The following is a 27880-nucleotide window of genomic DNA, read 5'->3' on the forward strand; positions in this document are numbered from 1 at the left end:
GGTGCGCATGGGGAAAGATACAAAAGAGAAGGCGAAGGTTGTTCCTTGCATGATGGGCATGTTTATTGGTGTTTCCAATCTGGAGTCAGGCTGTCTGGATCAAAGCCAGATTCTATCAGTTAATGTGACCTTAGCCAAGTTACTCAGCCACTCTGTGCCTCAGTTTCCTCATCTGTAAAATGGGGTGATAACAGTAGCCACTTCAGGGGCTTGTTATGTGGATCAAATGAGTTAAGACAAGCAAGCACGTAGAACAGGTCTTGGCACACAGTAGGCACTTGATATGTGTTAGGTATTCTGATCGCTCCCTCATGTCTACTTACCTTACCAACTACATCTTTCCATCTAGGGATTCTTCAAAACCTAACTCAGTTGTGAAATTCCTGGACTGCCCTGGCTGAAACGAAATCCGTTGTCCTTCCACAGTGGGCACCACTTTCTGCCTTACCTTATGGCCACTCCAAGAGACTGTCCCCGCCCGATTGGTGGCCCCGAAAATGCCTTGCACTTGCATGTGCTCATAACTATCTGTGGGATAAATCAACATACAGAGTTGTCTTCTATTGCCTTACCAATGAGTAGCTGCTGTTATCACTATTACTAAGGAGGAAAGGCTGGTCTTAGGAGGCCCAAACTGCAAAGTTGAGACAAACATCATGAGTGCCCTCTGGAATAAAGCATAACTTATGAAATGCATAGGTAGTTTGATTTCATGAAAACTAAGGGAATTTCTGGAACAAAATCAGTACAGAATAAAACCTCAGATTTAAAAGAAAGCCCACTTGGTCTGTATCCCCTTCCCACCCCCAACCCCCCAAAATGGACAGGGTGTAGCATTGCTGTCATCTCTCAATTACCCAAAGTGAAGAGGAGTGGACCTTCCAAGATAAATGCCCATCTGGCTGTGGCCAATTATTCCAGCAGTCAAAAACCTTTTACATTCTCCTGCCTCTTTCTCTAGGAAAATGTAGACACCTTCACAAAATCATCAATAAACAGTGAGTGTCTACTATGGGCCAGGCATAGTGTTTTTATATGCAGTCGCTCATTTAATCCTCCAAACAACACTATGATGTCGATTCTCTTCATTTCTATAGTTTACAGATAAGGAAACTGAGGCACAGAGAAGTTAAGTAACTTGCCCAAAGTATATTGGCTAGTTCAACTCATCTTATTTCAATCCATCTTCCCACATGTATTGTTCAATATGGGGTGCAGTGGGGACCAGTGTGGAATACCTAGGATACTCAACAGCTAGTTGGAAAAGGAGGGTCAGAGGAATTCTCTCGGGTGCAGGTCTGGTCTGGTCTGGTCTGGGTGGGCAGGAAGGGCCAACCGTGTGAGTTACAATGAATTTCAGGGGTCAGAGGAGCTCAGGCTAGATGCAAGCTGACCCCAAATCCTAGGGGATGCAAGCTGATAGGCAAAGCAATGGAGTCTCTGGGCAACAGTAATATGGGAGACCCAGTGGATGTTCCAGATGACACATTCATTTCAGAGCAGAGACAGCCAGGAGCTTGGGAGAAGGCAGAGTTCTGGCCTTCAAGGCAGGAAGCTAGGAAAGGGGAGTTAGAGTTTGAAAGAAGCCTTCGTGCTAATCAGGAAAACGCAAGAAGCTGGACATGCTGAGCTGGACACACACTGTGGGGAAAAGGAGAAGGTGAGTTTGGGAAGGTGGTGCCTGGGATCAACCCAAAGAGAGGCTACACTAGCCACATTCGAGGGAGCCATTCTCCGCACCGCAATAGGAGAGGTCGGGAAAACCAGAAATCTGATCATGTCACTTCCCTGCACGTTTCAATGGCTTCTCAAAGTCCTCAGGATGAAGTTCAGACTTCTCAGCAATTTACAAGGCCCTTCGTGATCTGGCCGCTGCCTACCTCTCCACTCTCATCACTCGGCATGTATCCTTCTGGTGCCACCCACCCACCCACCCAGACAAATGAAAACAAGTGTCTTTGAGAGCAGACTGTCCCGCCACCCCTCAGCTATCCCAGGTGCTCTCCTGTTGACCTCCGCAGAGGCGCTCGGCCCAGGACCCACCCTCCCTCTCCCGGCCTGGCTCCTTCCATCCCTCAGGGCTCACACCGGCTGTCACTTTCTCAGCGCCCGTCCCCAGCCTATAGTGCCCTTCCTATATTTTCCCACAATGCTTGGTGGTCAGCTTTCGGGATTAACTATCTTAGATTCCAACTACCTATCTCCCCAACTGGACTACAAGCACCTAGAGGGCGGGGCACTGTCTATTTTGTTTGCTGTCATATATTCCCAGTGTCAGCAATGCAACAGATGCTAACAAATATTTGTTACCAAAACCAAGGAAGACATAAGACTGAGGGGAGAAGTACACGGGGCAGAGCCACCTCCTTTAGTGACTGGGGGGCAAAGAGACAAGAGAGTATGCTACGTGTTAAGTACGAGGTGAGGGCCATACATCCAATCAGGAGTCCAGGGAGGAAGTGGAAACATTGGCAAATATCAAATCAAGTTCAGGCTCTGATTTGAAAGCCACACACGGTGTGTCCAATGGAGTCCCAAGAATCTAGATGTCTGCTGAGTACCCAGGTCACTTTGAGAGCTTCACCCGGAAGACACGAGAAGCTGACTCTGGAGTTTTTATCTCGTGGGAGAAGCAAGAAGAAAGAGGAGGGAGAACCCAAGGATTCAGCAAAGCACACGGCTCTCTCTTTAGAACTGACCTTGACCTGAGCCCACCGATTGGGGGACCGGGAAAAACCGAGAACGAAATAAAGAGAACTGGGGACGCTGAGCTCCAGTACTGGGATGTGGCAAAGGGAAACAAACCATCAAGGCTACTTTGTTTTCATCATTAACAAAAGTGCACCTCGGTCACATGCTATGGATCAGGCTTGGGGGGAAGCAAGACAAATTAACCTAAGGTTACTCACTTTGTGAGAGCTTAAAGCAAACCACTTTTAGCAACACTCAGAAGCCAGCAATAAAATAAACAGAAATGCAGTCGAAGGAATTTCAACATGAAAATTGGGGGGACAAGGGGGAAATAACTGCACAAAGCAAAACAGACAAAATACGAGGCTAACCCAACAAACGCTAACCCCAATAAAAGGGCATTGCCCTGCGCCCTGGAGGACGGCCCAGGAGAGTGCCTTTCAACAAAGAATGCTTCGGCCGCCAGCTCGGAAAACTTCAGCTCCAGAAAGGCTGGGGGAAGGCGGCAGCCACTGTGGGTGACACGGGGAGCCCGGGGTGGAGAGGCGGCAGGTCACGTGTGATTTTGGGTGCTGTAGACAAACACTGGAACCTTCCCCTAGCAAGACAGGATCAGGCAGGCCACTCCCCTCGCCCTCTCTCCCCCCATGCACTGCCAGGGATAAGAACCAAGTCCAGGTCATAGTGGAGAAACCTGCCAGCCTTCTCTTCTCCGTGTGCAGACAGGACGACCCTTATAAATACATCCAGGCTACCGCCCTGGTATCTGAAGTGTAGAGATGGCCCTAACCGGTTTGGCTCAGTGGATAGAGTGTTGGCCTGAGGACTGAAGGGTCCCAGGTTCGATTCCGGTCAAGGGCATGTACCTTGGTTGCGGGCACCTCCCCAGTAGAGGGTGTGCAGGAGGCAGCTGATTGATGTTTCTCTCTCATCCACATTTCTAACTCTCTATCCCTCTCCCTTCCTCTCTGTAAAAAAATCAATAAAATATGTATTTTTTTAAAAAGTGTAGAGATGAATGAATCCAGCCAGGTGGCCCAAGTGAAACAAGGCATGGGCAGCTCTCTGTGGACCTGGGTGCTGGGGACAGGGTCCTCTGGGTTCGAGCTCAGCGTGCCCCTCAGTTTTGCCCTGGGGTAGGCACAGCAGTCAGAGCAGTGACCCTAGCAGTAATGACCTTTACCACCACCAAAACAGCCCCCACACCCAGGCCCCTGCCTGAGCATTTGTTCTGTGCCAGGCACAGAGCTAGGCCCTTGGCCTGAATCAGCTCGGAGAACCCTCCCAATAACCCCTTATCATCTTCATTTCACAGCCTCTCACTCTACAGACAAGGGAGCCAAGGCGAATGGAGACACTTTTCAAAGGCATCACAGCCAGTAAGCAACGGGGCCGAGCTTCAGACCCAGACAGCTCTCCCGGAACGGGCTCTCTCACAACAGACTTGGCCAGAAGCCCACAAAGAAGGCAGATCATCAACAAGCACTTTTTAACTGCAGCATGGTATGCAGTACTATGGACCAGGCTAGGTGAAACAGGGATAAGATGGATTCCTTAAAAACAAGAAGACCAAGAATTCCTTTCACTTACACTGTAAAAACATTATTGAACTTTATTAGCCTTTTTTTTTTTTAATGACCCGCTACTCTTAATATTACCACATCTATCCAGCAAATATTTAGGTTGTTCCAACCCCTACGGAGACTAGCAAAACAAAACAAAAGGAGAGTTGATAAGAGACAGCTCAGAGGCTTTTTTTGGTGGCAGGACCCAAAATAACAGAGTTATTTAGCTTCAAACACTGGGAGACTTGAGAATCTAAAGTTCCTTAAAATCTCCTTAGTACAGCACTGCTTTTCGCTCAAATTTTACATTGCTTTCTTTATTGAAATTTCTGTACATTAATGTGTGCTTTTTTTCTTTTTTCACATGACCTATTTTCCGATGGGACTGAGGGGAGAGAAAAAAATCACACATGCATATTTAAAGCCACAAAAATATTTAAATTCTCCCTATTTTCCCCCTACATTTTTAGTGCTTCCTATTTGAGATGAAAGATAAAAACTCATGTGTGAGATTAATTGTGACGATGAAAGAACGCTAGGCAGTTGCTTAAGAAACGAGAACAACAAAGGAATAAACTACTGCAGGCATCACCAGGACCGGAATGACACTGCTCTGTGTACTTGATTTCCATGGCAACCAGCAAGGGGAAGATGAATGTTTCATAGTCACTCGGTGCTGCAGTGAGCGTCTATAAATCAAACTTGCATAAAGAGCACACGGCTTCTGCTGTGGGCTGTGCTCAGAGCCGGTTTATTTTCCTGTTGCTGCATAATTATGGATAAGAAGCACAAAGCAATGAGGTCACTTTTCGTGGGGAACAAACTCAGAAATTACTAATACACCTGCAGCGGGGGATGCCATTCATCCAGCGAGAGACAGAGGCAGGCGAGGCAGAGGCTGAATGAAAGCCCTGCCTGCCCTGTAGGGCGCAGACGCGGGCGCTCGGCTGCTCGGGCTGAGCACTGCCCTCCCCTTAGCTCTCTCCGCTCTGAAACGTGTGTCGGTTGGAGCACCTTAATTAACTGCCTTGGATACCGTCGAAGTTTGCATTCTGACAGTTGGGCAGAAATGATACTCCGTATTTAATAGGAAAGTTTATGGAGGCTGAACAAGCATCCACTTGTTTTTATTGAAAATGGCTCATCGTGTGGCAGTTAGGATGGGACAATAATGCTCAGGCACAGAGTTGGGGGTCAGGGGACCTGAGTTTTGATCCAGGTCTATGCCACTGTGGGTAAGTGATTAAGTTCGCCTGGTCTCCGTCTTCTGAGCTACACAACAGGACAGACGGGCATCTGTGATTGCTCAGGTCGCTGCCACCACCGGATTCCATGATTCTGGAAACTCTAAATCCCAAAGGTCTGAATCTATCAATCCGATCTAACCAAAGATGTTAGCTGTGCTGTTCCTCAAAAAATATGTTCCTGGCTAGCTGGCGTGGCTCAGTGGTTGAGCCTCGACCTATGAACCAGGAAGTTACAGTTCGATTCCCAGTCAGGGCACATGCCTAGGGATGCGGGCTCGATCCCCAATAGGGGCGTGCGGGAGGCAGTCCATCAATGATTCTCTTAATATTGATGTTTCTAGCTCTCTCCCCCTCTCCCTTCCTCTCTGAAATCAATAAAAATATTTTATATATATATATATATATATATATATATATATATATATATATATATATTCCTTATACTGTCCATATAACAGTTAAATGCTATACTGGCTAAGGCACCGAGTTAATAGAGTTTTATGATTTTACTGTTTATTGAAGCCTTCTTTGGACTTGTTTCAACCTTCCAAACACAGAATATGCTGTGGAAAATGTAATAAAAACACTCAGTTTTGTTTGTTTTTAAAATATGTTTTTATTGATTTTAGAGAAGAGAAGAAGGGAGAGGGAGAGAGAGAAAAAAACAACAACAAAAAAACATCAATCGGTTTACCTTCCTGCACACATCCTGGCCCGGATTGAACCTGCAACCTGTGCATGTGCCCTGACCAGAAATCGAACTGGTGACCTTTCGGTGCATGGGATGACCCCTCAACCAACCGAGCCACAGGGGCCAGAGTACAATCAGAGTTTTTAAAAGTTCTAAAATAAATCATGTGCCCGGCTGGCATGGCTCAGTGGTTGACTGTCCACCTATGAACCAGGAGGTCACGATTCAATTCCCGGCTAGGGCACATGCCCAGGTTGCAGGCTCAACCCCCACTTAGACATCAATGAGAATCATTGATCGGCTGCCTCCTGCATGCCCCCTACTGGGGGTCAAGACCCCAACCCGGAATCGAACCTGGGACCCTTCAGTCCTCAGGCTGAGGCTCTCTCCACTGAACCAAACCGGTTAGGGCGAAGCACCTGCTTCTTTAAGTCCGCAGCTCTCAGAGGCGAGCTGAGGCGCCCCTGGCGTCATCTTGGGAACAGTGATGCTCAATAAAAGTGTGTGGAACAAGTAAATGAGTGGACAAACTCTAACGCCTTCGCTACGCCCTTCAGCAATCATGCATTCCCTTCCTCGATTTTCAATGTTTAGTCAGATTCAGGCCAATACATAAATATCTCCAGGACAGATGGGCAGATATAACTAGGTATCTCTTTTGTGAGTCTGAGTCCTTACAAAATCTGTGTGGAACTTTACAATCTAGAAAGATCTTTCCACTAGTGAAGCACGAGTCATTGTCCTAAGGCCCGGTCCACGCCTGGGGGTATGGTGCGGGCCCCAAAATAATGAGCCACGGCCCCGGCTGGTGTGGCTCAGTTGGTTGGAGCATCGTCCCATGCACCGAAGGGTCACAGGTTCGATTCCCTGGTCAGGGCACATACCCAGGTTTCGGGTTCAATCCCTGGTCAGGGCGCGTACAGGAGGCAACCGATCCATGTTTCTCTCCTACATGATGTTTTTCTCTCTCTCTCTCTCCCCACCCCAAACTTCCTCTCTCTCTAAAATCAATAAAACTTATCCTCAAGTGAGGATTTAAAATAAATAAATATATATCTGAGCCACAGTCTCTGCTTCAAACAGGGAATGAAGGGTAAACAAGATCCAAAGAGCACTCCTGACCCTCATCTAACGCCTACGCCAACTGTGGGGAGAGCTGTTACTGTCCCCCTGTTACACACTGGGGAAACTGGGCTGTAAAGAATTTATATAAGTGACTGACAGTTACGAAATAGGTAGGGAAATTCAAAACCCGCTCTCCCTGACTCCGAGGCTCTGAGCGCCTCTCCGGCCACATTCAACCAACAGACTACTGCTCTGTGGGACCTCTCGGGCGCTGAAAACAATGGGCCAAAAAGGGTTTAACAAACAAATCCAGCCCCTAGAAAGCACATCATAGTGAAGTAAGAGTAGTGCTAACAAGAATCGACATTTCTTCCATCTAAACCCGGCACCTAAATAGGACCAGAAATACGTTACTGTCCGCACCTCCATTCCCCAGGCCACAGGCTAAAGGCCATTTCCCTGGATGGAGCCAGATGCCACCCAACATGCAATTTCCAAAAGATGAATAGGACGAGAGCCAATGACATCTTTACCGTGTAGAAACGTATTTTGCTGTTCGTCAGAGAGATTTGGGGTGGTTCCTAAGCTTAGAAGATGCAATCATTTGGGCATATATTTTCAGTACTAATTTTTCAAAAACTAATAACATTTATTAGGAAACGCTCCAGGTGAGCCTCCTCTCCTCCCAATTAATTTCTTATCAGAGTTTTTTAGCACCACCAACTGGTGGCCTGGATCTACTACACACTTGCTTGGCTCTCCCATCTGCTTTGTTCATTAAGAGAGGATCATACATTTATTTCACAATTAATTTACAGCAAAGTAATTTATTTCCGTCTCTAAATAAAATTAGAAATGACTTTCCTTGTCAGTCAAATAAATAACAATCCACTTTGGCTTTTTCACATAAGAAGGTATAGTTCGGTTAGTAAGTCATTAGAGACAACGAAATCTACTCACTAAAGCTAATTTGATTTATTCGACCATAAGCTCACACTCCAAAAGCAAGGACTAATAAGAACTATAATGAAAATTAGAAACTAAGAGAGAAAGAGAGCAAGGTAAATGGTACGGAATACTATGCTAGCCTACAGTGTCTATGTAAGACATTAATTTAATTGGAAATGAAAATGAAGAGGCAATTTTACATTTCAAGAATTTTGAGCCTTTTCCACCAAGATTCCTGACTCAAAGATGGAGTCTACCATTTGAGGTGTGGCTATATGTTGCCATTTATCCTTCTTCCCTGTTTAATTGATCCATATCTGGCAACGGAGAGCAGTATACAGCACAACTGAGCCCTGGGGGCTCAAAACTGATCTCCGTGCAATAAATCCATCTGTGAGAATAAGTATTCCTGAAGAAGTCCAATTTCCCCCCCAAAAAACAACCTATTTGTGGATACAAGATGTCTATGAAAAGTACATCCAGCCACTTGTTGTCAGGACAAATTTGTAACCAGCAGAATGATTCTACACTGTAAAAATTTGCAGAAACTTCTCTACTACACAATGTACAAGAAGAAAAAGGTTCCATCCAGTTAACTGAATTTGACCCTGATGGCAGGGTTCTGTCAGCAAGTTTTCTCATCTGTAATAAAAAAAGGCGTAATATGCTAATTAGACCAGACATCCTTCTGGACGACCTTCCGGAGGAAGCCAGGGCTGGGAAGGAAGCCTGGGTCCCGGGTGCCAGAGGGAAGCCGGTGCTGGCAGCTGAGGGAAGGAAGGCCTACTCTTGCATGAATTTCATGCATCGGGCCTCTGGTAGAGTATAAAACTACTACAGTAACTTTATAATGATAGCAGTTTAAATCTCTATACAAATGCGTGGTCAGGTTCATATGTTGTAAAAGCCTCTGAGTCTAAATCTGCAATTGAAAACCCAGGGAAGAAGACAATCTGTAATAGGCCCAGATAAAATTAAGGGCGAGCAGCTGCTCTACCCAATTTAATACTACATACTTTGAACATGCAAACTTTGCTCAACCTCATTCTATTCCTTTGCTCGTTTGTTTATTCATTCACTCGTTCATTCCTGCATTCACTGAATACTTTCTCCATCAAACAGTTGAATTTCTGCAAAAAGGGAACAAGTTCGAGACTTCTACTACCCCTCCCCTCCTTGGCAGAGAGCCTTAATCTGCCATCTCCAAGTCAGAGAAGATTTCTGCTTGAAATCACAAATGGGTTACCAGGAACCCTAACAAGAAGATGACTTGGGTTAAGACAAGCATTTTTTTACCTTGTATTTTTCTTCCTAAATACATTCTTTAACTTGATTCCTGAATGACACTTAATGTCAAGTGTACTTAGACATTTTAATTGTCAATTCCATCTACTGTACTATTGTTATTAGGCAGTGGTATTCTTTTTTCAAAAGGATTTTTTATTGATTTCTAGAGAGAGGAAGGGAGAGGGAGAGGGAGAGAGAGGGAGTGAGGGGGGAGAGAGAGAGAGAGAGAGAGAGAGAGAGAGAGAGAGAGAGAGAGAGAGAGAGAAACATCAATGTGAGAATGAAACATTGATTGGCTACCTCCTGCACACTCCTTACCAGAGATCGAGCCTGTAACCCAGGTATGTTCCCTGACCGGGAATCAAACCGGCAACCTTCCGGTTCCTGGAATGACACTCAACCGAATCACACAAGCCAGGGCTAGGCAGTGGTATTCTTAAATCAAAAGAGCCAGTAAAGGAGACCCAGGCAGAGGCCATGACCCTGTCAGCGAAGCAGAAGGCAACGTCACACGCAATGCACAGCATTGGGAAAGGTTTGGTACAACTGTGACAGGGAGCAAGCCGATCCCATCGTGTGTGACAAAGCTAACGAACTGACTTGGGCTGTGATCTCGAGAAGGATCCTGAGGCTCATCAGAAGAGTGCAGGCCACAGGCCCAGGAGCAGACTGTGATGGCACACATGCCAACTATGTGCCATCCCGGAAACAGGGAACCAAGGACAGGTGAGTGAAGGTTCTCCTGGATGGCAACAGGGTATGACATGACCCGAGGGACGGGTGCGCCAGGCCTCAGCACGGAAAGGAAAGCATCCGGATCACACAGGACCGGGGCTGGGGAACTGGGCACAGAAGATGGGCTCGGGGAGTCCAAACTCTTTGGTCAGGCAGGCACAACAGTTTCTGCCTGGACTGAGAGGTTGGTCCCATTCTGGGTCAAGGTCGGCAACAGGGGATCTAAGCAACAAGATCTAAAAAGGTAGATACAGAGCTCACAGGTCTCTCAGATGTCACACTTGCTGGGAGGGGGGGAGGGAAGTGGATTGTGCTATGGGTGTTTGGGGAGGAGGCAGATGCACTGCAGAAAGGCATGTGGTAAGCTCGCTTCAGGTCTCCGACTGGCACAGAGCACGTCCAACTACCGGAGCCCAGTTCAAAGCTCAGGCCCCACCCGGCCAGCGTGGCTCAGTGGTTGTTGCAGGCTCGATCCCCAGTGTGGGGCATGCAGGAGGCAGCCAATCAAAGATTCTCTCTCATCAATGATGTTTCTATCTCTCTCTCCCCCTCCCTTCCTCTCTGAAATCAATAAAACTATATTAAAAAAAAAAAAAAGCCAAGGTCGGACTGCAGGCTGATCAGAACCAAGGTGGGGCCTTTGGTCACAGGCACAGCCTGAGGCCTGGGTCATAGTGAAGACGAGGAGGAGAGAGTGAAGGAGAACAGAGGTGGGGGTGGGGGAGGAGAAAGCAGGGAGGAGAACCATGGGTCCAACATGAACCAGCAGCCAGGATCAGCCACCTGTATCTGGTGCTGGGCTTGTGAAATTCTAAGTCCCAGGAGTGGGAGGGGCGTAGAGGTGAGTGGTGGGCAGGAGAGAGTGGGGAAAGGTAAAGGACGTTAGTATTGGTGCTCGTCCTGTCTCTCCTGGTGACAGGCAGGGGCGAGGGAAAGAGCAGGAACCAGTAGGCGCCACACACAGTCTGCAGTGCGTTTAATTACTATTTCGCCCTGATTTTCTCCAGCAGCCGGTTGCAACCAAGGAGGGGAGACAGGCAGGTAATGTGAGCAAGCCGGGAATGATAAAACACCATGCTGAACTGGGCAGCTGATGCGAAGGGTGTTCCAAGTGAATCAGAGCCTAATCCTGCCTTATAAAGAGACAATTGTGGATTCAGGTTAGCACCCCACCCCAGTGAAAATGATAACAACCTACTTATTGATTTTAAATATGTTTTGTTTTTCCAGTGTATTTGGCAAAATACTTTGCAACAGTGGTAAGACTTCCAAAGGCCACATGCATGACACATGGCTTCCCATCAACGCAACCCCAACGGGGATGCCTGCTATAGCTTTATGGGATAAAAATGTTGCATCAGCTCCCTTTCATACATTTTTTGTAAACAGTCCCTTTTGTTTATATTGCAGATAACCAACTGAAATCTCAAATATAACCATCAAGCCAAATATAATCATATGAACAGGGGAAAGCTATATAATTACGCAACTGGCTTATCAGGAGCATCTCTGGGCAAAGAGAACATGCCAAGGGGATAAAAAGGCATGGTTCCCACTCTCCGGACATCTACACTGTTAAAAGAAGTGAGAAGGGGCCCATCCACTGAAGGGTCACAGGTTCAATTCCCAGTCAGGTCATCTACCTGGGTTGCAGGTTCAATCCCTGGCCCCAGTAAGGGTACATGCAGGAGGCAACCAATTGATGTGTCTCTCTCACATCGATGTTTCTCTCTCTCTCTTGCCTCCCTCCCACACTCTCTAACAACAACAACAAAAAATTGATGGGAAATATATCCTTGGGTGAGGATTAACAACAAACAAAACACACACACACACACACACACACACACACACACACACACACACAAAGTTAGAAGGGAAATAAGAGCACAAGCCTGCCTGAGTATGAAACTTGATTCCACTACTCACCAGCTGGTGACCTTGGACAAGTCCTTTGACCTCTGCGGGCTTTTTCCTCATCTGTAAAATGGGGACAGACCCTAACCCATGAGGAGGATCCATTCAGCGCAGTGTCTGGTACATACTAAACACTCAGTAAATGCCAGCTGCCAGTGTCACATGGCTGCTGTTAGATGCATCAATGTGGCCAGTGCTGCTGGAGTGCTAAGGAAGAAGAGAGCTGATGTGGGCTGGAGTGATCCGGGAAGGCGAACCTCTAAGGCACGGACACCATTTGAGTATGTGGATGGGAAGTCAGAGCAAGAGAAGAGAGGGAAGTGAACCTGGCATGAGCAAAAATGCTACAAGAGAAATGAGACAGGATCAGTATAGAGCAAGCATGTCAGAAGGAGGGAGTAGAATTTTTGAGAGGGGGAGAGGGAAGTGGATTGTGGTATGCGTGGAAATGCTAGGAGAATTGCTAAAAAGGCATGCCAGGTCTGTGTGTAGGGTCTTTGTAAGTCAGGCTGAGGAATCTAGACATTACCAGGTAGGCAATGAAGAGCTATTGAAGTTAAGGAGTAACAACAAAAAGTAATGCTAAAGCCCGGCCACTGTGGCTCAGTGGTTGAGTGTTGTCCCAGGCACCACAAGGTCGCTGGCTCAATTCCCAGTCAGGGCACATGCCCTAGTTGCGGGCTCGATCCCCAGTGGGGGATGTGCAGGAGAAAACTGATGGATGTTGATGTTTCTCTCTCATCAATGTTTCTGTTTCTCATCAATGTTTCTGTCTCACTCCCCCCTCCCTTTCTCTCTCTCTAAAATCAATAAAAACATATTTTAGAAAACACAAAAACAGTAATGCTAAATTACTCTCACTATCCAAAATTTAACTAGAAGAGTAACCAGTGATTTTCAAACTTTAATGTGCAGATAGATTGCCCAGGGATCGCATTAAAGTGAACACATCTGATTCAGTAGTTGGGAGTGAGGCCTGAGATTGGGCATTGCTGACAAGCTCCCTGCTGGGCTGCTACTGGTCTCTGGAGCCTGTATGAATGACAAGAACGTATCTATTCAAGGTAGCTGAGTGGAGGAGAGTGACTGCAGAGGAGTCAGGTAGACAAGATAGCAAAGCCACAGGTCAGCCTGTCACAGACAAACCCAGTCCTGGAAATCTTTGGTTCTGATTTTAGGCTATATGTTCAGAGAATAACCAAAACTTTGAAATGTAACGCTTCATTCTGACCCTATTTTTTTCTTGACATCGAAAACAATGTTAATTTAAAAATCTCATACAAAATAGAAATTTCTCCTATTATGTATTATGTACACATTTTTTAAAATATATATATTTCTTTATTGATTTCAGAGAGGAAGGGAGAGAGAGATAGAAACATCAATGATGAGAGAGAAACATTTATCGGCTGCCTCCTGCACGCCCCCTACTGGGGATCGAGCCCACAACCCAGGCATGTGCCCTTGGCTGGAATCGAACCTGGGACCCTTCAGTCCGCAGGCTGACGCTTTATCCACTGAGCCAAGCAGCTACGGCCGTACACATTTTTCTTATTTTATAAACACAACACACAATTTCATCAAAATTTTCACCTGGAGTTACCTATCAACTACAAAAGAAAAACGTTAAGAAATGGATTCCTTCTTGTAGAAAGGAAAATGGCATGAATACATTCATGATGTGCGGCCATTAATAACTTCAAGGGTGACTGGAAGGGTCAGCAACATCAGGTCACAAGAAAGACACCACGGCAGCCGTTTCTCGTGTGACAGGTGGATGAAGAGAAAAACAGCCCGGGTGCTACTACAGCGAGAACAGCGTATTCAACCACAGATGCAGACGAGAGATGGGATACACCGGCCGTAACACCTGTTACAGGGACATCTCAAACCCTCCACCCTGGGCTGGGTGGCTGTCAGACCCAGAAGTGTCCTCTGGAGAGCGGGCTTTGCCACACCGACAGAGCACATCTGTATTCACGCTGCGGTGGATTCTGAATAAAATCTGTGAAACGCAGAGAAAAGAAAGAAGACTGCCAGGCCACTCTGCAGGATAGATAACCGCATCCGTGAGTTTCAGGGCTGGAAGAAGCCTGCCAGACCCTATGAAACGAAACCCTCATTTCCGAGATGAGGAGAGTGCAGGCCGGAGAGGCTCGGAGATGTGTGGGAAGTCAGGGAAGAGGCTGAGCTGGGACTAGAACGTGAGTCCCTCGATACCCAGGCCCTGGGGCTCACTGCACCTCGTGACCTTAACGTGTCGATAGTGTGGCATTTGGAGAGTAAAACAAAAATACATCACAAAAAGCATGTTCACTACATAAGCCGCTCATTTACATAAAATGGAGTCACTATTCGACACGTACAAAACTGCGCTGCGGGGAGCGTGATGATGCATGCCCTCGTGTGCCTGCTTATGTTAAGCTCACATTCTGGTACTGGAAATAATATGGGTACGCCAATACCTATGTATAAGCATACACAAGAAAGCTATTTATGACAGATTGGGAGTTTAAAGCCGAAGCTGGAGTCGATTTCCTCTTAGAGGGTTGGAAAGTGGTGGGTAGGGCCAGCTTTCAAGAAAAATATCTTAACATCAGGGCCTTGAAGGAGGAGTAGAATGGACATCTGAATGGGTTGACCGTAAGAGAGGAATACAATACCTGGACATCCCAAATATGAAAGAGATGAAACAATATATCCGGGGTAACATGAACTAAGTTAGCTTAACTGAAGACATCAAAACAACACGTTCTATTTGCAAATCCATGTAATGAAGCCATTATTGTTCTCTACGCGTTTTCTGGTCCAGTTTCTGAGCTTTCATTCCTGCAGCACCAGTTCTAAAGTTTATGCTGGTAAAAGGATTATCCTCCAACACAAGGATATCATTTTTGTCCAAAGAGCAATATGGATTAAGAACCCTCTGAAACACAAACATTTTCTTGAAATGATTAGACTGTGATTGTTTCTGTAGCTGGGTTTTTAAAGTCCAGTTTTATTCAATATGTTACATGTGAGAGGAAGGACATTCTGAGGTCATCTCGAAAAGCTGCCCACATCCACGGTGATCGCGTGCGAAAGGGTAAGTAGAAAAGGGGATCTCTGACAATTTGATCCTCACCTGAAGATAAGAAAATTTTAAAACCAAACCGTTGAAATGAAAACTAAAGCATTACCATTGCAAAGAAAATACACAAATTCATGAAATAAAAATTGGAAACTCAAGAAGCCTCCTTCTTTGGCCATTACACTCACGCACCAGGTAGAGCTGGTGCCGGCCATGTGTGGTTACAAAGAACGAGAGAGGATTTCTAGTCGTTTCTTTATACTTTTCTAGATACAGAAGCATGTAGATCCTTACAGATCAAAAATGGTATTCACCAAAGTAGGCCCTCACTTAATAACTGCGATTTTGTTGAGGTCCCATGACTACACTGATAAGAGAATCATTCTGATGCATAAAATAATGACTGGGAAATTCTCTTATTAGAGATTGTCCGAGAAAATGCTGTTTAACAAGTCAGCTGGAAGGAATCCTAGGAACTTAAAGAATGCAGTGAGGAATAACACTCAAAAAAAGAGATGCAAATGATTTGCAAAAATAAATGCTACCTTACATCGTTTTCCTATAGGACCCTGGGCTCATTAAGACTCCCTTCCATGCAGCGTAACCGAAGAGTCTGTTCGTTCCTCTTATCCAAGCTCATGACAACCCTTCCTTTTATAATGGCTGCGATATAAAGCATAGATGAACTTCCTGCCAAGAGACTATCCATCACTCCCTTTTAAAAGTGCCTAAACCACCCTGGCTGGTTTTGCTCAGTGGTTAGAGTATCGGCCTGTGAACCTAAGGGTTTCAGGTTGGATTCCTGGTCAAGGGCACGTGCCTGGGTTGCAGATTAAATCCCAGCCTTGTACCCAGCTCCAGAGCGCATGCGGGAGGTAACCAATCGATGACACATCGATGTTTCTCTCTTTCTCTCTCTCTCCCCCTCCCTTCCAGTCTCTCTAAAAACCCAATGGGAAAAAAATATCTTCAGGTGAGGACCAACTTAACTAACTAAATAAGCAAAACTGCCTAAGCCCCACCCCCACTGACACTGACACTGAAAACACATTAGTCTACAAGTCACAATGCTCTTACTGACAAATTTTAATACCTCAAAAAGGAGAAGTATATGTTCTATGTTTTCTGCCTTTCCCATGTAGCATGAAGAATGGAATTTTTACCCCAGAAATATCAGATATAAGTTAAATGCCTCCTGTCGAGCCTGGAGAGCACTTTGGTGCCTCAGTATTTCCACGTCCCATTAATATCTGACAGCCCGCCTGTACACTCAGAACCTTGCCCGTCGGGCCAGGGAGTGGGCTCTCCGCACACCCAGGTTTCATTGCATGGCTGGGAGATTCCCAGAGCTTTTTGCCAGTTGACAGGGGGTGGGTGGGAAGGTGCAAATCTCAGTGCTTACATGCGATGGAGAAGGCTCCCCAGCATGGAGGAAACATCCTCTCAGAGGAAAACGCCAGCCAGGTGTATAACAGGGCACTGCTGGCGGGCAAAGTCAAGAGAGAACATTAAGCCAGCTTCCTGACGACAGCAGAGGCTAAATCATGAGCAGAAAATGTCCCCCAAATAAAGCAAAAGGGGCCATCAGAGATGAATGCATAAAAATCCCACGTAGAAAGAGAAAAATGGGAAGCAAAGCCACATGTGGTTATAAAGCTCCTGACTGCATTTTAATGTCCCCTTTCTTCGCTGATAAGAATTAAATTAATTATAGAGGAAACTGTAAGTGAGAATTTTACCCTCACTGGGTATGTAGAGTGACAATGGACCAACACCACTGACTTATTAAGTAACTACAATGCATAAAGCAATACGCTGGGACAGTGAACGCTGTAGATAAGCTCATAAACTCAAGGAACTTATAGCAGTCCACGGAGATAATCCTCAACACAGTATTTTTGTTTACCAGGTAAGGGATTGAAAAAAATACACAACCATCCTATACAATAAAAGCCTAATATGCTAAGTGTCCAACTGTTCAACCGTTCGACCAGTTGCTATGATGCACACTGACCACTAGGGGGCAGATACTCTGACCAATAGGTTAGCTTGCTGCTGGGGTCCAGCCAATGGGGACCGGGCGAGATGGGCTGGACACGCCTTGAAGCCCTCCCACAGTCCCTCCCCAGCCGGCCAACCTCCCACGGCCCCTCCCTGGCCGGCCAGCCCTGATCAGCCCCAAAGGGGACTGGGCAAGATGGGCCAGACACGCCCTGGAGCCCTCCCGCAGTCCCTCCCCGGCCCTGATTGTGCACCGGTGAGGTCCCTCGGCCTGGCCGGCACCCTCTTGCAATCTGAGACCCCTCGGGGGATGTCAGAGAGCCGGTTTCGGCCTGATCCCGCAGGCCAGGCTGAGGGACCAAAACCGGTGCACGAATCTGTGCACCGGGCCTCTAGTAAGTACAATAAAAATTTAGAGAAAGGAGAGAAGAATGTTCAATGTAAAGGACAAAGGGGCTCTATTGAGCAGGACCTTGAGAAGACAGGTCTACCTTGGACAGATAGGAAGTAGACAAAGGCACAGTCAGCAAGGAAAACAGAACAAAGTTTAAATACACATCACACATCCACAGGAACAAGCACCAGGCCAAGGACAACACAGGAATATGGGACTAATGAAGGAGGAGTTTAGAAAGGTGACCAGATGTTAGCCAAGTTCAATACGTTTAACTTAACCCATTCATCGTGAAAGATTTTGAATCTTTTTTTTAAAAAGATAGCACTATAAAGTTTTCAGCAAGTTCTATTAATATTAAAAAGGAAAGAGCCCTGGCTGGTTTGGCTCAGTGGGTAGAGCGTCAGCCTGCAGAGTGAAGGGTCCCGGGTTCAATTCCGGTCAAGGGCACATGCCTGGGTTGTGGGCTCAATTCCTAGTAGGGGGCATGCAAGAGGGAGCCAATCATTGATGTTCCTCTCTCTCTCTCTCTCCCTCTCCTTTCCTCTCTGAAATCAATAAAAATATATTTTTTTAAAAAGGAAAGGTATTTTTGTTTGTTTGTTTCAACCTTTCTGTGCTAGAAACGCTTATTACCTCACATGGATTCTATTGTATATATAGTATTGTCAGTTCACATACCGCTTGAACTTCTGCCATGGGTGGTGGGTAGAAAAAAAGCTGTTTCAGTTACGCAAACACACTCCGTTCTTTGAGAACACAAATACACAAATCCTGGTTATCGGCTCTACGTGGAAATTATGTTTTAAACACTGAAAGGAATCTCAAATTTTGAAATCCAAATATTAAACATTTTATATCTTCGAAATAACAAGCTTGTACCAACTTTTTTTGTGTTTGTTTTCTACACAAGGTATCATCTCTTGGTTTAAGAAAGTAACTTGTTCCTCAAAACCCTTCCTTCGGTAGAAAACTTGCTATCCTTAATTTAAACGTAAAAAGCTGTAACAGCAGGCCCCAAGCAATCACCCATTAAAAATAAAATCTCAAAAATCACTGCTTCTCCCCAAAAAAAAGCAAGCACCTCCATAAAACAAGAGTTGAAAGTAGATACAGAAAACCTTAGGGGAAACATAAAATAACAAGATACAGCAAAATAACAAGAAGAAGTGAAACATCTGCAGATGTAGCTCAAGAAAGAAATGTCAGAGAAAAATACTAGTGAACTGTAACTGGAGGGGAAATGCCCTATTAGATGCAGCACTGCGGTAAATACGTATACTGAGAGGTGTGAGCAAAACAAGCAAATGAAACAGAAGTTAACATAAAATTTAAAAGGACTTCCAACATAAGCATAACCAGTGTTCTTAAAGAAACAGAACGAGCCCTAACAGGTTTGGTTCAGTGGATAGAGCATCGGCCTGCGGACTGAAGGGTCCCAGGTTCGATTCCGGTCAAGGGCATGCACCTTGGTAGCGGGCACATCCCCAGTAGGGGGTGTGCAGGAGGCAGCTGATCGATGTTTCTTTCTCATCGATGTTTCTAACTCTCTATTCCTCTCCCTTCCTCTCTAAAAAAATAATCAATAAAATATATTTTAAAAAAATGAAGAAAAAGACACAGAACATGACATGAAGTGTTAATGCTCAATCCATTATATACCTTTACTCAAGGACAACGGCCCAGATAAACATTTTTGAACGTGAAAGGCACCAGGGAAGGTAGTTCTTATGATCAACTTCAGCTGCACAGAAGCCATGTCACAAGGCCTGGAGGTGAGCTCTGAATCCATTTAACTACAGAAGTCACATTAAACCAAAAGAGGTTATGATTGCAGAACAGAATGCGACTGTCACAGACCCTGACCATAGATATTTAAAAAGACATTGCTTTCATTCATGATTTGGTTATGTCTACCTTATGTTACTAAGGTAGACGTAACCAAAGCAGTCAGGCAGCAACTCACAAACCGGATCAAAGTCTCTCATTTGGTCCCTGGAATGCCCTCGGATTTAATCAATGACGCACCAGTGTTTCTTTCTATCAAGCTATGAAGTGAAATGCTTCTCTGATGCCTTATGCCCCAAGTCTGTCTTTTTGAGTTGTCTGGTTGGTTTTACTGTTGTGCTTTGTTGGTTTAGCTTGTGAAAGGGAAGTGCAACATGGGCAAGTACTTCTGAAAGAGACGGCTCTTGATCTTTAGAAGTTTCTTTGGTGAGAGTCTGGCAGCCCAGGAATGGAAGATTATGAAAACTCCCTCAGTCGTTACCGCACAGACCACTCTGCTGCTTTAAGGAGAAGGCTCCCCACCGAGCGGCCTGCCTTTAGGGACCCTCAAACACCAGCGTGCTTCTGGGTAACCATGGACCTGGGCAATGAACCCCATTTGTGCTCGTCAATTAAGTCAAATGCCACCCAAGCTTCTCGAAGAGCAAGTGTCTAACCTTAGAAACATGACGGGATTTGGCATCCCTGGTTTTCTTTTCCTTATCCTTGAAACCTGTTTGCACCACCGAAACAGAGGTATGTGTGCCAGTTAGGCCTACTTCAATTCACACTTGGAGGACATAGTTTTCTATCCTTCCTTGGTTTCATAACTTCCTTTAATACTTATTATGCATCATTTATTCTGGCTTAGGGGTTGTAGTGCTATAAAAAAATAATACAAAGGAGAGTTTAAACAGGGCACGTTCAATGAACTAAAATGCCTTGCTAGGTTGTATTTTGCAGGGGTCCCCAAACTGCGTTGGTCACATAATCCTGGAAAAGATAAGATGTATGGACCTATGAATACATTTATTTATTTTTGTTTAATTGATTTCAGAGAGGAAGGGAGAGAGAGAGAGAGAGAAACATCAATGATCAGCTACCTCCTGCATGCCCCACATTGGGGATCAAGCCCGCAACCCAGGCATGTGCCCCTGACCAGGAATCTAACTATGACCTCCTGGTTCACAGGTTGATGCTTAACCACTGAGCCATGCCAGCCAGGCAATACATTTATTTTTAGGTGCACATTATAAAACATAATATAGAAATTCTAAAGAATTAAAGATGCAAATATTTTATGCAATGGCAAACAACTTCCTGCTATCCACAGAAATGACTCATGATATTTATCAAGAACATGATTTAATATCCGTTATTATTTCTGAACATCTCAGTTTAATCCTTTGTGGTTGAGCAATTTGTTTTAATCCTTGGTTTGAATGGCTGTCAGAGTCATGTCACGAAGATATGCAGATATGAATAGAAAAGGGCACCATGGCACTGAGCCCTTGGTTTTGAGTCCAACCTCTCTCTGATAAGGAAAAGTTTAAAGTTTATCATTATTATTATTATTATTATTATTATTATTTTGCTGTTACTGCTCACTGACATTCAGCAAGTAAATGTCCATCTTCCCCAATATCAGTCTCTCTTGAAAGCTTATGAAAGCTATAAAATGTTTATATTTTTAAAAACTGTGTCCTAAAACCAATAAAACATTGTAAGATTTTTTTCCCCCAGCAGATTAGGACATTCCAGTTTCAACTCATTAAACATGCAGGTGTGAAGGGTTTTAATAGGTGACATGCACCTTTTTTTAATATATATTTTTATTGATTTCAGAGAGGAACGGAGAGGGATAGAGAGATAGAAACATCAATGAAGACAGTCATTGATTGGCTGCCTCCTGCACGCCTCCTACTGGGGATCGAGCCCACAACCCACACATGCCTGGGAATTGAACTAGTAACCTCCTGGTTCATGCTCAACCACTGAGCCATGCCAGCCGGGCCATCCTTTTTTTAAATCACATTTCCAAATACCCAATTCCAAAAATGCTCTCCAGGTAGCGCAGGTTTCTTTGGAGAAGCAGGTACTCGCTCACTCCCTGTTAAAACATTGCTTATACCTTGAAGGGCTATATTTAAGTGTATTATTAAAAAATTTCTATGAGCTCCTCCTGAAACCACTTAACACAGAAAGGTCAGCAAATGTGGACACCTGTCTTTTAGTAAAAGGAAAATAAAGTAACAAGTCTTTGTTCTTTTGTTAAAACAACCCTTGTGTGGTAGAAATACATTGACATTCATTATTCATCTCATCACAAAGTGTGTACAAAGATTCCATTATATTTTAAAGAACCCGCTGGTCCAGAATAGCTAAACTGTTTTATGGCACTGTCTGCATGTGCCTTTAACTGCTCTCCTTCGATAGTTTGCTCAACGACTTGCTTGTGAATGACACAGCAAAACAATTTCATATATGTCACTATCAATAACAGTGAGTGCAAATCCTTATTTCAAATAACCTACTTGATCATTTCTAATGGGCAGGGCTGACGGCTGGTCAGATTTCATTAAATTATTTTTATCCCAAATGGGAACACCTGCCAGATGTCCCCCAGCAGCCATTCTCTCCTTCAGTATCAGAAACTCAGAGGGCACATGATCGCCCAGAGCAAAGATGGCATTGTGCACGTGGCCTTGGAACTGAGTCTTGGTCATAGGGACGAGTGCTTTAGAGGGAGGGTCCTATCTTCTGTTCCCTTTCCTCCTAACTGGCTGGAGTTCAAGTTGGATGGCTGAAATATAAGCAATCCTTGAAGCAGGAGGGCGAAGCCAGGTGTGGAGGCAGCCAGAACAAGAAAGGAGGCACCTGGGTCGTTCGTGGCTCTGTTGCCATCGAATCGGCCCTGACTGCCTGTGTTTATGCGAGAGCAGTCCACCGCCACCTTTCCTGGGCTGTGCTATTCTGGGTCTCTGGCTCCTACTGCTGTTCCGCGCCCTGACACATACACCTGGCCACAGGTAATGACGCGCTCACGCTGGCAGTCACAGAAGAGGCAGCTCTGCTATGTTCTCATGTCAGCGTGGTACCTTCAATCGGCAGCTTCCTAACAGAGGCTGCTTTCAAGCCACTTGCCCACTGTGTCCAAATTAATTCGTAAAGGTAACGTAATAGACTCTTCAAATCTACTTTATCACGTATGCGTGCACTGCGACAAGCAGGAGTCAGGGGGGCTCCTTTAAGCAATATCAACTCTTCTCTCTGGAGAATATGCGTAGCCCGTGTCTGATGAAATACTGACCACGGGAGAACACCAGCATCCATGTTACACACTAAAGCTTCGTTGTTTCCGGTCGACACATAAATACACAAACAAGTTCCACTCTCTTCCTGTCCTTTTCGCACCCCTACCAAACGTTCTTACGCACCTCCCAGGTGGGCAGGCACCCAGCATCGAGGGCATCGGTGCATGAAGAGCTAACTGTAAATAATTTCTCTCGGGGTCATGATCATATACTGTGAGATGAAAATGTTCATTCGCGAAGAAATCAGCATAAAAAGGTGTTCTCCATAAAACTGAAAATGTGTGGGAGGAAATGGTAAATTAAGGGGTGGGTGCATGTGAGGATCTGGGGGCCTTACCTGAAAACCTCGAGCGTTATCCGTTCTGGTAACTTGGGAGCCACCTGCTTGAATGCTTTTTGGAAATCTTCCAAAGTTAAATATCCACGATCTATTTGAAAACAAAATGTAAACATTCACTTACCTCGATTAACCCTATGAACTGTTACGTCAGCCATAAAACTTGCATGATGCTTTAATATGTTATTAGGAAAAGAACAGCAATGTATGGTCGATTTTACATGTTAGGTAATCTGAGATTGTCTCATTGGGAGAATTTACGAATCCAGTCGTACTCTCCCTCAGTGCAGTCCGGGGTGATCCGGAAGGCCACTTCCAGCCCGATCATTCTCAGACTCTCTGAGTCCCAGGGAGAGGACTATAGAGACATACACTGCAGTAACAGCATCAGGTTCAAGTCTTTGTAAACTGCCAAAACAATTTATTCTTCAAAATTCTTTTATTTTCTTGCTTGATATTAGAATCCTATCTAATGAAAGAGTAATATGCAAATTGACCATCACTCCAAGACACAAGATGGCTGTCCCCATGTGGTCAAAGATGGCTACCCCCATGTGGACACAAGATGGCCACCACAAGATGGCCAGAGGGGAGGGCAGTTGTGGGCAGTTAGGAGTGACCAGGCCGGCAGAGGAGGGCAGTTGGGGGGGACCCAGGCCTGCAGGGGAGGGCAGTTGTGGGTGATCAGGCAAGCAGGGAGGGCAGTTAGGGGTGACCAGGCTGGCAGAGGAGGGCAGTTGGGGGAGACCAAGCCAGCAAGGGAGGGCAATTGGGGAGGACCCAGGCCTGCAGGGGAGGGAAGTTGTGGGTGATCAGGCAAGCAGGGAGGGCAGTTAGGGGGGAACGGGTCGGCAGAGGAGGGCAGTTGGGGGAGACCAGGTCAGCAGAGGAGGGCTGTTTGGGGGGGCAGGACTGCAGGTGAGGGCTTTTGGGGGGGGGGGGCTTCAGGGGAGAGCAGTTAGGGGGGACCAGGCCTGCAGGAGAGGATAGTTGGGGAGGGACCAGGCCTGCAGTGGAGGGCAGTTGGGGGGGACCAGGCCTGCAGGGGAGGGCAGTTGTGGGAGATCAGGCCAGCAGGGAGGGCAGTTAGGGGTGACTGGGCCAGCAGAGGAGGGCAGTTGGGGGGGAACAGGCCTGCAGTGGAGGGCAGTTGGGGGGGACCAGGCCTGCAGGGGAGGGCAGTTGTGGGAGATCAGGCCAGCAGGGAGGGCAGTTAGGGGTGTCTGGGCCAGCAGAGGAAGGCCGTTGGGGGGAAACAGGCCAGAAGGGGAGGGCAGTTGTGGGGCAGGGAGGGCAGTTAGGGGTGACCGGGCTGGCAGAGGAGGGAAGTTAGGGGGGACCAGGTCTGCAGGGGAGGGCAGTTGGGGGTGACCAGGCCTGCAGGGGAGGACAGTTAGGGGTGACCAGACTGCCAGGGGAGAGCAGTTAGGGGTGACCAGGCCAGCTGGGGAGGGCAGTTAGGGGCAATTGGGCCAGCCGGGGAGCAGTTAGGCATTGATCAGGGTGGCAGGGGAGTGGTTAGGGGTGATCAGGCTGGCAGGTAGAACACTTAGGATCAATCAGGCACAGGCAGACAAAAAGTTGGGAGCCAGCAGTCCTGGATTGTGAGAGAGATGTCCAACCGCCCTAAACAGGCAGTCGGACATCCTTCAAGAGGTCCCAGATTGGAGAGGGTGCAGGCTGGGCTGAGGGAAATCCCATATGCACGAAATTCATGCACAGGGGAGGGGTGGATGTCCCTTAGCCCGGCCTGCAACCTCTCCAATTTGGGACCACTGTGGGATCGGGCCTAAACTGGAAGTCAGACATCCCTCTCGCAATCCGGGACTGCTGGCTCCTAACCGCTCACCTGCCTGCCTGCCTGATCGCCCCTAACCACTCGGCCTGCCATCCTGCTCGCCCCCAACTGCCCCCCCTGCCAACCTGCTTGCCCCCAACTGTCCCCCCCGCCGGCCTGATCACCCCCTACTGCCTCCCCTCCTGGCCTGATCGCCCCCAACTGCCTCCCCTCCTGGTCTGATCGCCCCTAACCGCCTCTGCCTTGGCCCTGCCACCATGGCTTTGTCCGGAAGGACGTCCAGAAGGTCTCCCGGTCTAATTAGCATATTACCCTTTTATTAGTATAGATCATATTGAGAGGGAAGCCATAACGACAGCCAAGATACGGAACCTGGACTACATGAGCATTTTCATCCTGTGTGAGATGTATGGGTTGTAGGGGACCTGAAGTCACTCCTCTCGGCCACACCCGGTGTGGGAAAACAATTCCTCCAGTAAAATGTGGGTCACAGCAGGAGCCGAAGGAGATGCCATGTGTAGGTGGCTCGTGCGTGACCTATAACCCCACATGGCCAGCCCTTTTGTTGCCCGGATTATAACCGCTAAGTACAATTATATAACTGTTAACTTTATTTTATCCATGCTAAATGTCAAGAAATTAAAATCACAGTGGAGAAAATATTTTCACACCAACATCTAAGGTAATAGCTAATGAGGACAGTAAAAGAAACTTCCAAGTATATTAATTTCATGTACTGCGTATATGTGCCCATTCACAGTTCTTTAACAGCAATTTTTAATTTCAAAACACTCTGAAGAGACTTACAGTGCCTGTCAAAAGCTGTGAAGATGTGTCTTATTTCATTCCGATACAGCTGAGCTTCCTTCTTTTTCCTTATAATGTTTAAAAACTCCTCAAGTGTTAGACCTAAAAGTTGGGGGGGAAATTTTTTTCAAAAATGACTGCCTTACTCTTCAAGAAAAAAACATAAGTAAAAGGTAAAACATATCACAAATTTTATCTTGATTTTGGTGAACAGTAGGAATCCCTGAAGATCTATAAAATCAAAAAGACATTTCGCTAAATGTTAAGGAGGCCCAACACCAGCAGTCAACAGCAAAAACAATAGACAGTTTTACTTCACTGGGCATTTCCTAGGGATAAAAGAATGGTGACCTTGCAAAAAATGTAACACACGTCCCTTTAACAGATCTAACAGACGGGCCCAAACTATATATCAAACAAGGTCTCATAATTTCTCTTTCCTTCTGCGGCTTTGATGCCTTTTTTCCTAGCCAGATGTCATTACCGCAGGTTTTTCTTCCAGCTGCGAGATCGGGGCAAAGAAGTAGTTTCTCAAAAGTCAATACCAATTGCACCCCACAGATAAAAGTGGAGAGAATATTCCATAAACAATGGAGCTGGCACGGTCCCCAGCCTTGGGTCCTCCCGGGGACTGCTCCGCAGCCTCCGGCCCTGCTTCCCGTGACTCTCATAATAAAAGAGCCCAGCAGGATCGTGTGAGATTGGGTACTGTGCTTACAAAGTCTATTAAAATGAATTCTAATGTGATCTTTGTAATAGGTTTAAAGAGCGGAGCCAAGAAGCTAAAACATCTTAGTGTCCTGAGCCCTGAATATCAAAAAAAAAAAAAAAAAAGAGCAGTTCATTTTTATACCTCAGGATTTCCATTTTTAAATAAAATATCACTGTCTTAAAAATAGCCCCAAATCACACAAAAACCATGTGCTGATTTCTAAAAACCTGCACCCTCTTCCTTTCGGTGGGGAGGTCACACAGAGCTGCATACCCTTCCTAAAATAGTTCCAAGAGTGGGGGGAGACGTAGAAAATCGTCTTCTTCATTTTCCACGTTTTTCTTGTTTGTAGTTAGAGATTTAGAAACTAAAAATGCCCATCTATCTTTATGTGTTGAAACGATGCTTCTACAACTCTCTAGGATTCACCATGTGCCAGGCGCTGTGTCAAGCTCTGGACAGAGAGGGGAGAAGAAAACACCCAGGATTCCAGTCCCAAGGGAGTACCTGGGCTAGTGGGGAGCACAGTGACTATACAGGTTCAGTTGCAAACGTGCACATAATTATAAGCTGTGGCACATGCAATGAGGGGAAAAGGGAGGCAGTCAGTCACAGGAACCCTCCTCCAGAGTGGACTCGTGAAGGAGAGATCTCTCAGAGCAGGTAATATGTAAGCCTAAATGATAAAATACCAAGCGGCTGAAGGATGGGAAGAAGAGCATTCCAGGCAGCGGAAACAGCAGGTGCCAAGGCCATGGGGGGAGAAGTGGGGAAATGGGAAAAGGCTATTGTGGTGGGGATGTAGTGAGTGAGAGAGCAAGACAGGATGGGGTTGGTGAGGTGGGCAGGCCTTTGTGGACCACAGGAAGTCGTTTGGTTTTCATTTAAGTGGCAATAGGAAGTCAATAAAAAAATAAAAGGTTTGAACTGGGAAGTGGCATGATCTGATTTAGATGGTTTAAAGATCTTCCTGGCTGTTACCTCGACAAGAACTGGGAGAAAGTGAACGGTAAACAGGGAGACCCACTGGGAGCCTTTGGCAAGACATGGTTGCTAGGATGTTGGCAGTGGGAATGGAGGAGAGGAAGGTGTCTGGACCTGTTTCACGACAGATGAAGGTTTAGATGAGGCAGGTGAGAAAGAGGGAGATGTCAAGAAGAGTCCTTTAAAGAGCTGAGAAAGACTTGGGAAAGAGCAGGATTTGGGGTTGAGATGAGACTTGTGATCTGGACCTAAGTGTTTGATGCATTGGAGACAACCAAGAGCAAAACTCAAGGAGGCAGCTGGATATGCTCTAGGCCCGTGGTCGGCAAACCTCAGCTCGCAAGCCACATGAGGCTCTTTGGCCCCTTGAGTATGGCTCTTCCACAAAATACCACGTGCGGGTGCGCAAGTACAGTGCGATTGAAACTTCGTGGCCCATGCACAGAAGTCGGTTTTCGGCTCTCAAAAGAAGTTTCAATCGTTGTACTGTGGATATTTGGCTCTGTTGAATAATGAGTTTGCCGACCACTGCTCTAGGCAAGAAGGCCTG

General features: G+C 46.2%; 1 protein-coding gene across 8 annotated transcripts in view; it reads right to left on the reverse strand.

Annotated features, from left to right (window-relative positions):
- EFCAB11 (EF-hand calcium binding domain 11) overlaps window positions 1-27880 on the reverse strand; it is a 138729-nt gene that overhangs the window by 92003 nt on the left and 18846 nt on the right. For 5 of the 8 annotated variants that reach the window (XM_079767926.1, XM_079767927.1, XM_079767930.1 and 2 more), the window contains 2 exons: window positions 25635-25736; window positions 23030-23120 (listed from right to left, as the gene is read on the reverse strand). In XM_079767926.1, the coding sequence (XP_079624052.1) occupies window positions 23030-23120; window positions 25635-25736 (193 nt within the window). Of the gene's footprint in view, window positions 1-13689; window positions 15271-23029; window positions 23121-25634; window positions 25737-27880 lie in introns of those variants that run through there. The other 3 variants (XM_079767932.1, XM_079767931.1, XM_079767929.1) reach the window with 2 other exon arrangements.

This window comes from Cnephaeus nilssonii (assembly GCF_951640355.1).
Source record: "Cnephaeus nilssonii genome assembly, chromosome: 4".
Classification (NCBI taxonomy): domain Eukaryota; kingdom Metazoa; phylum Chordata; class Mammalia; order Chiroptera; family Vespertilionidae; genus Cnephaeus; species Cnephaeus nilssonii.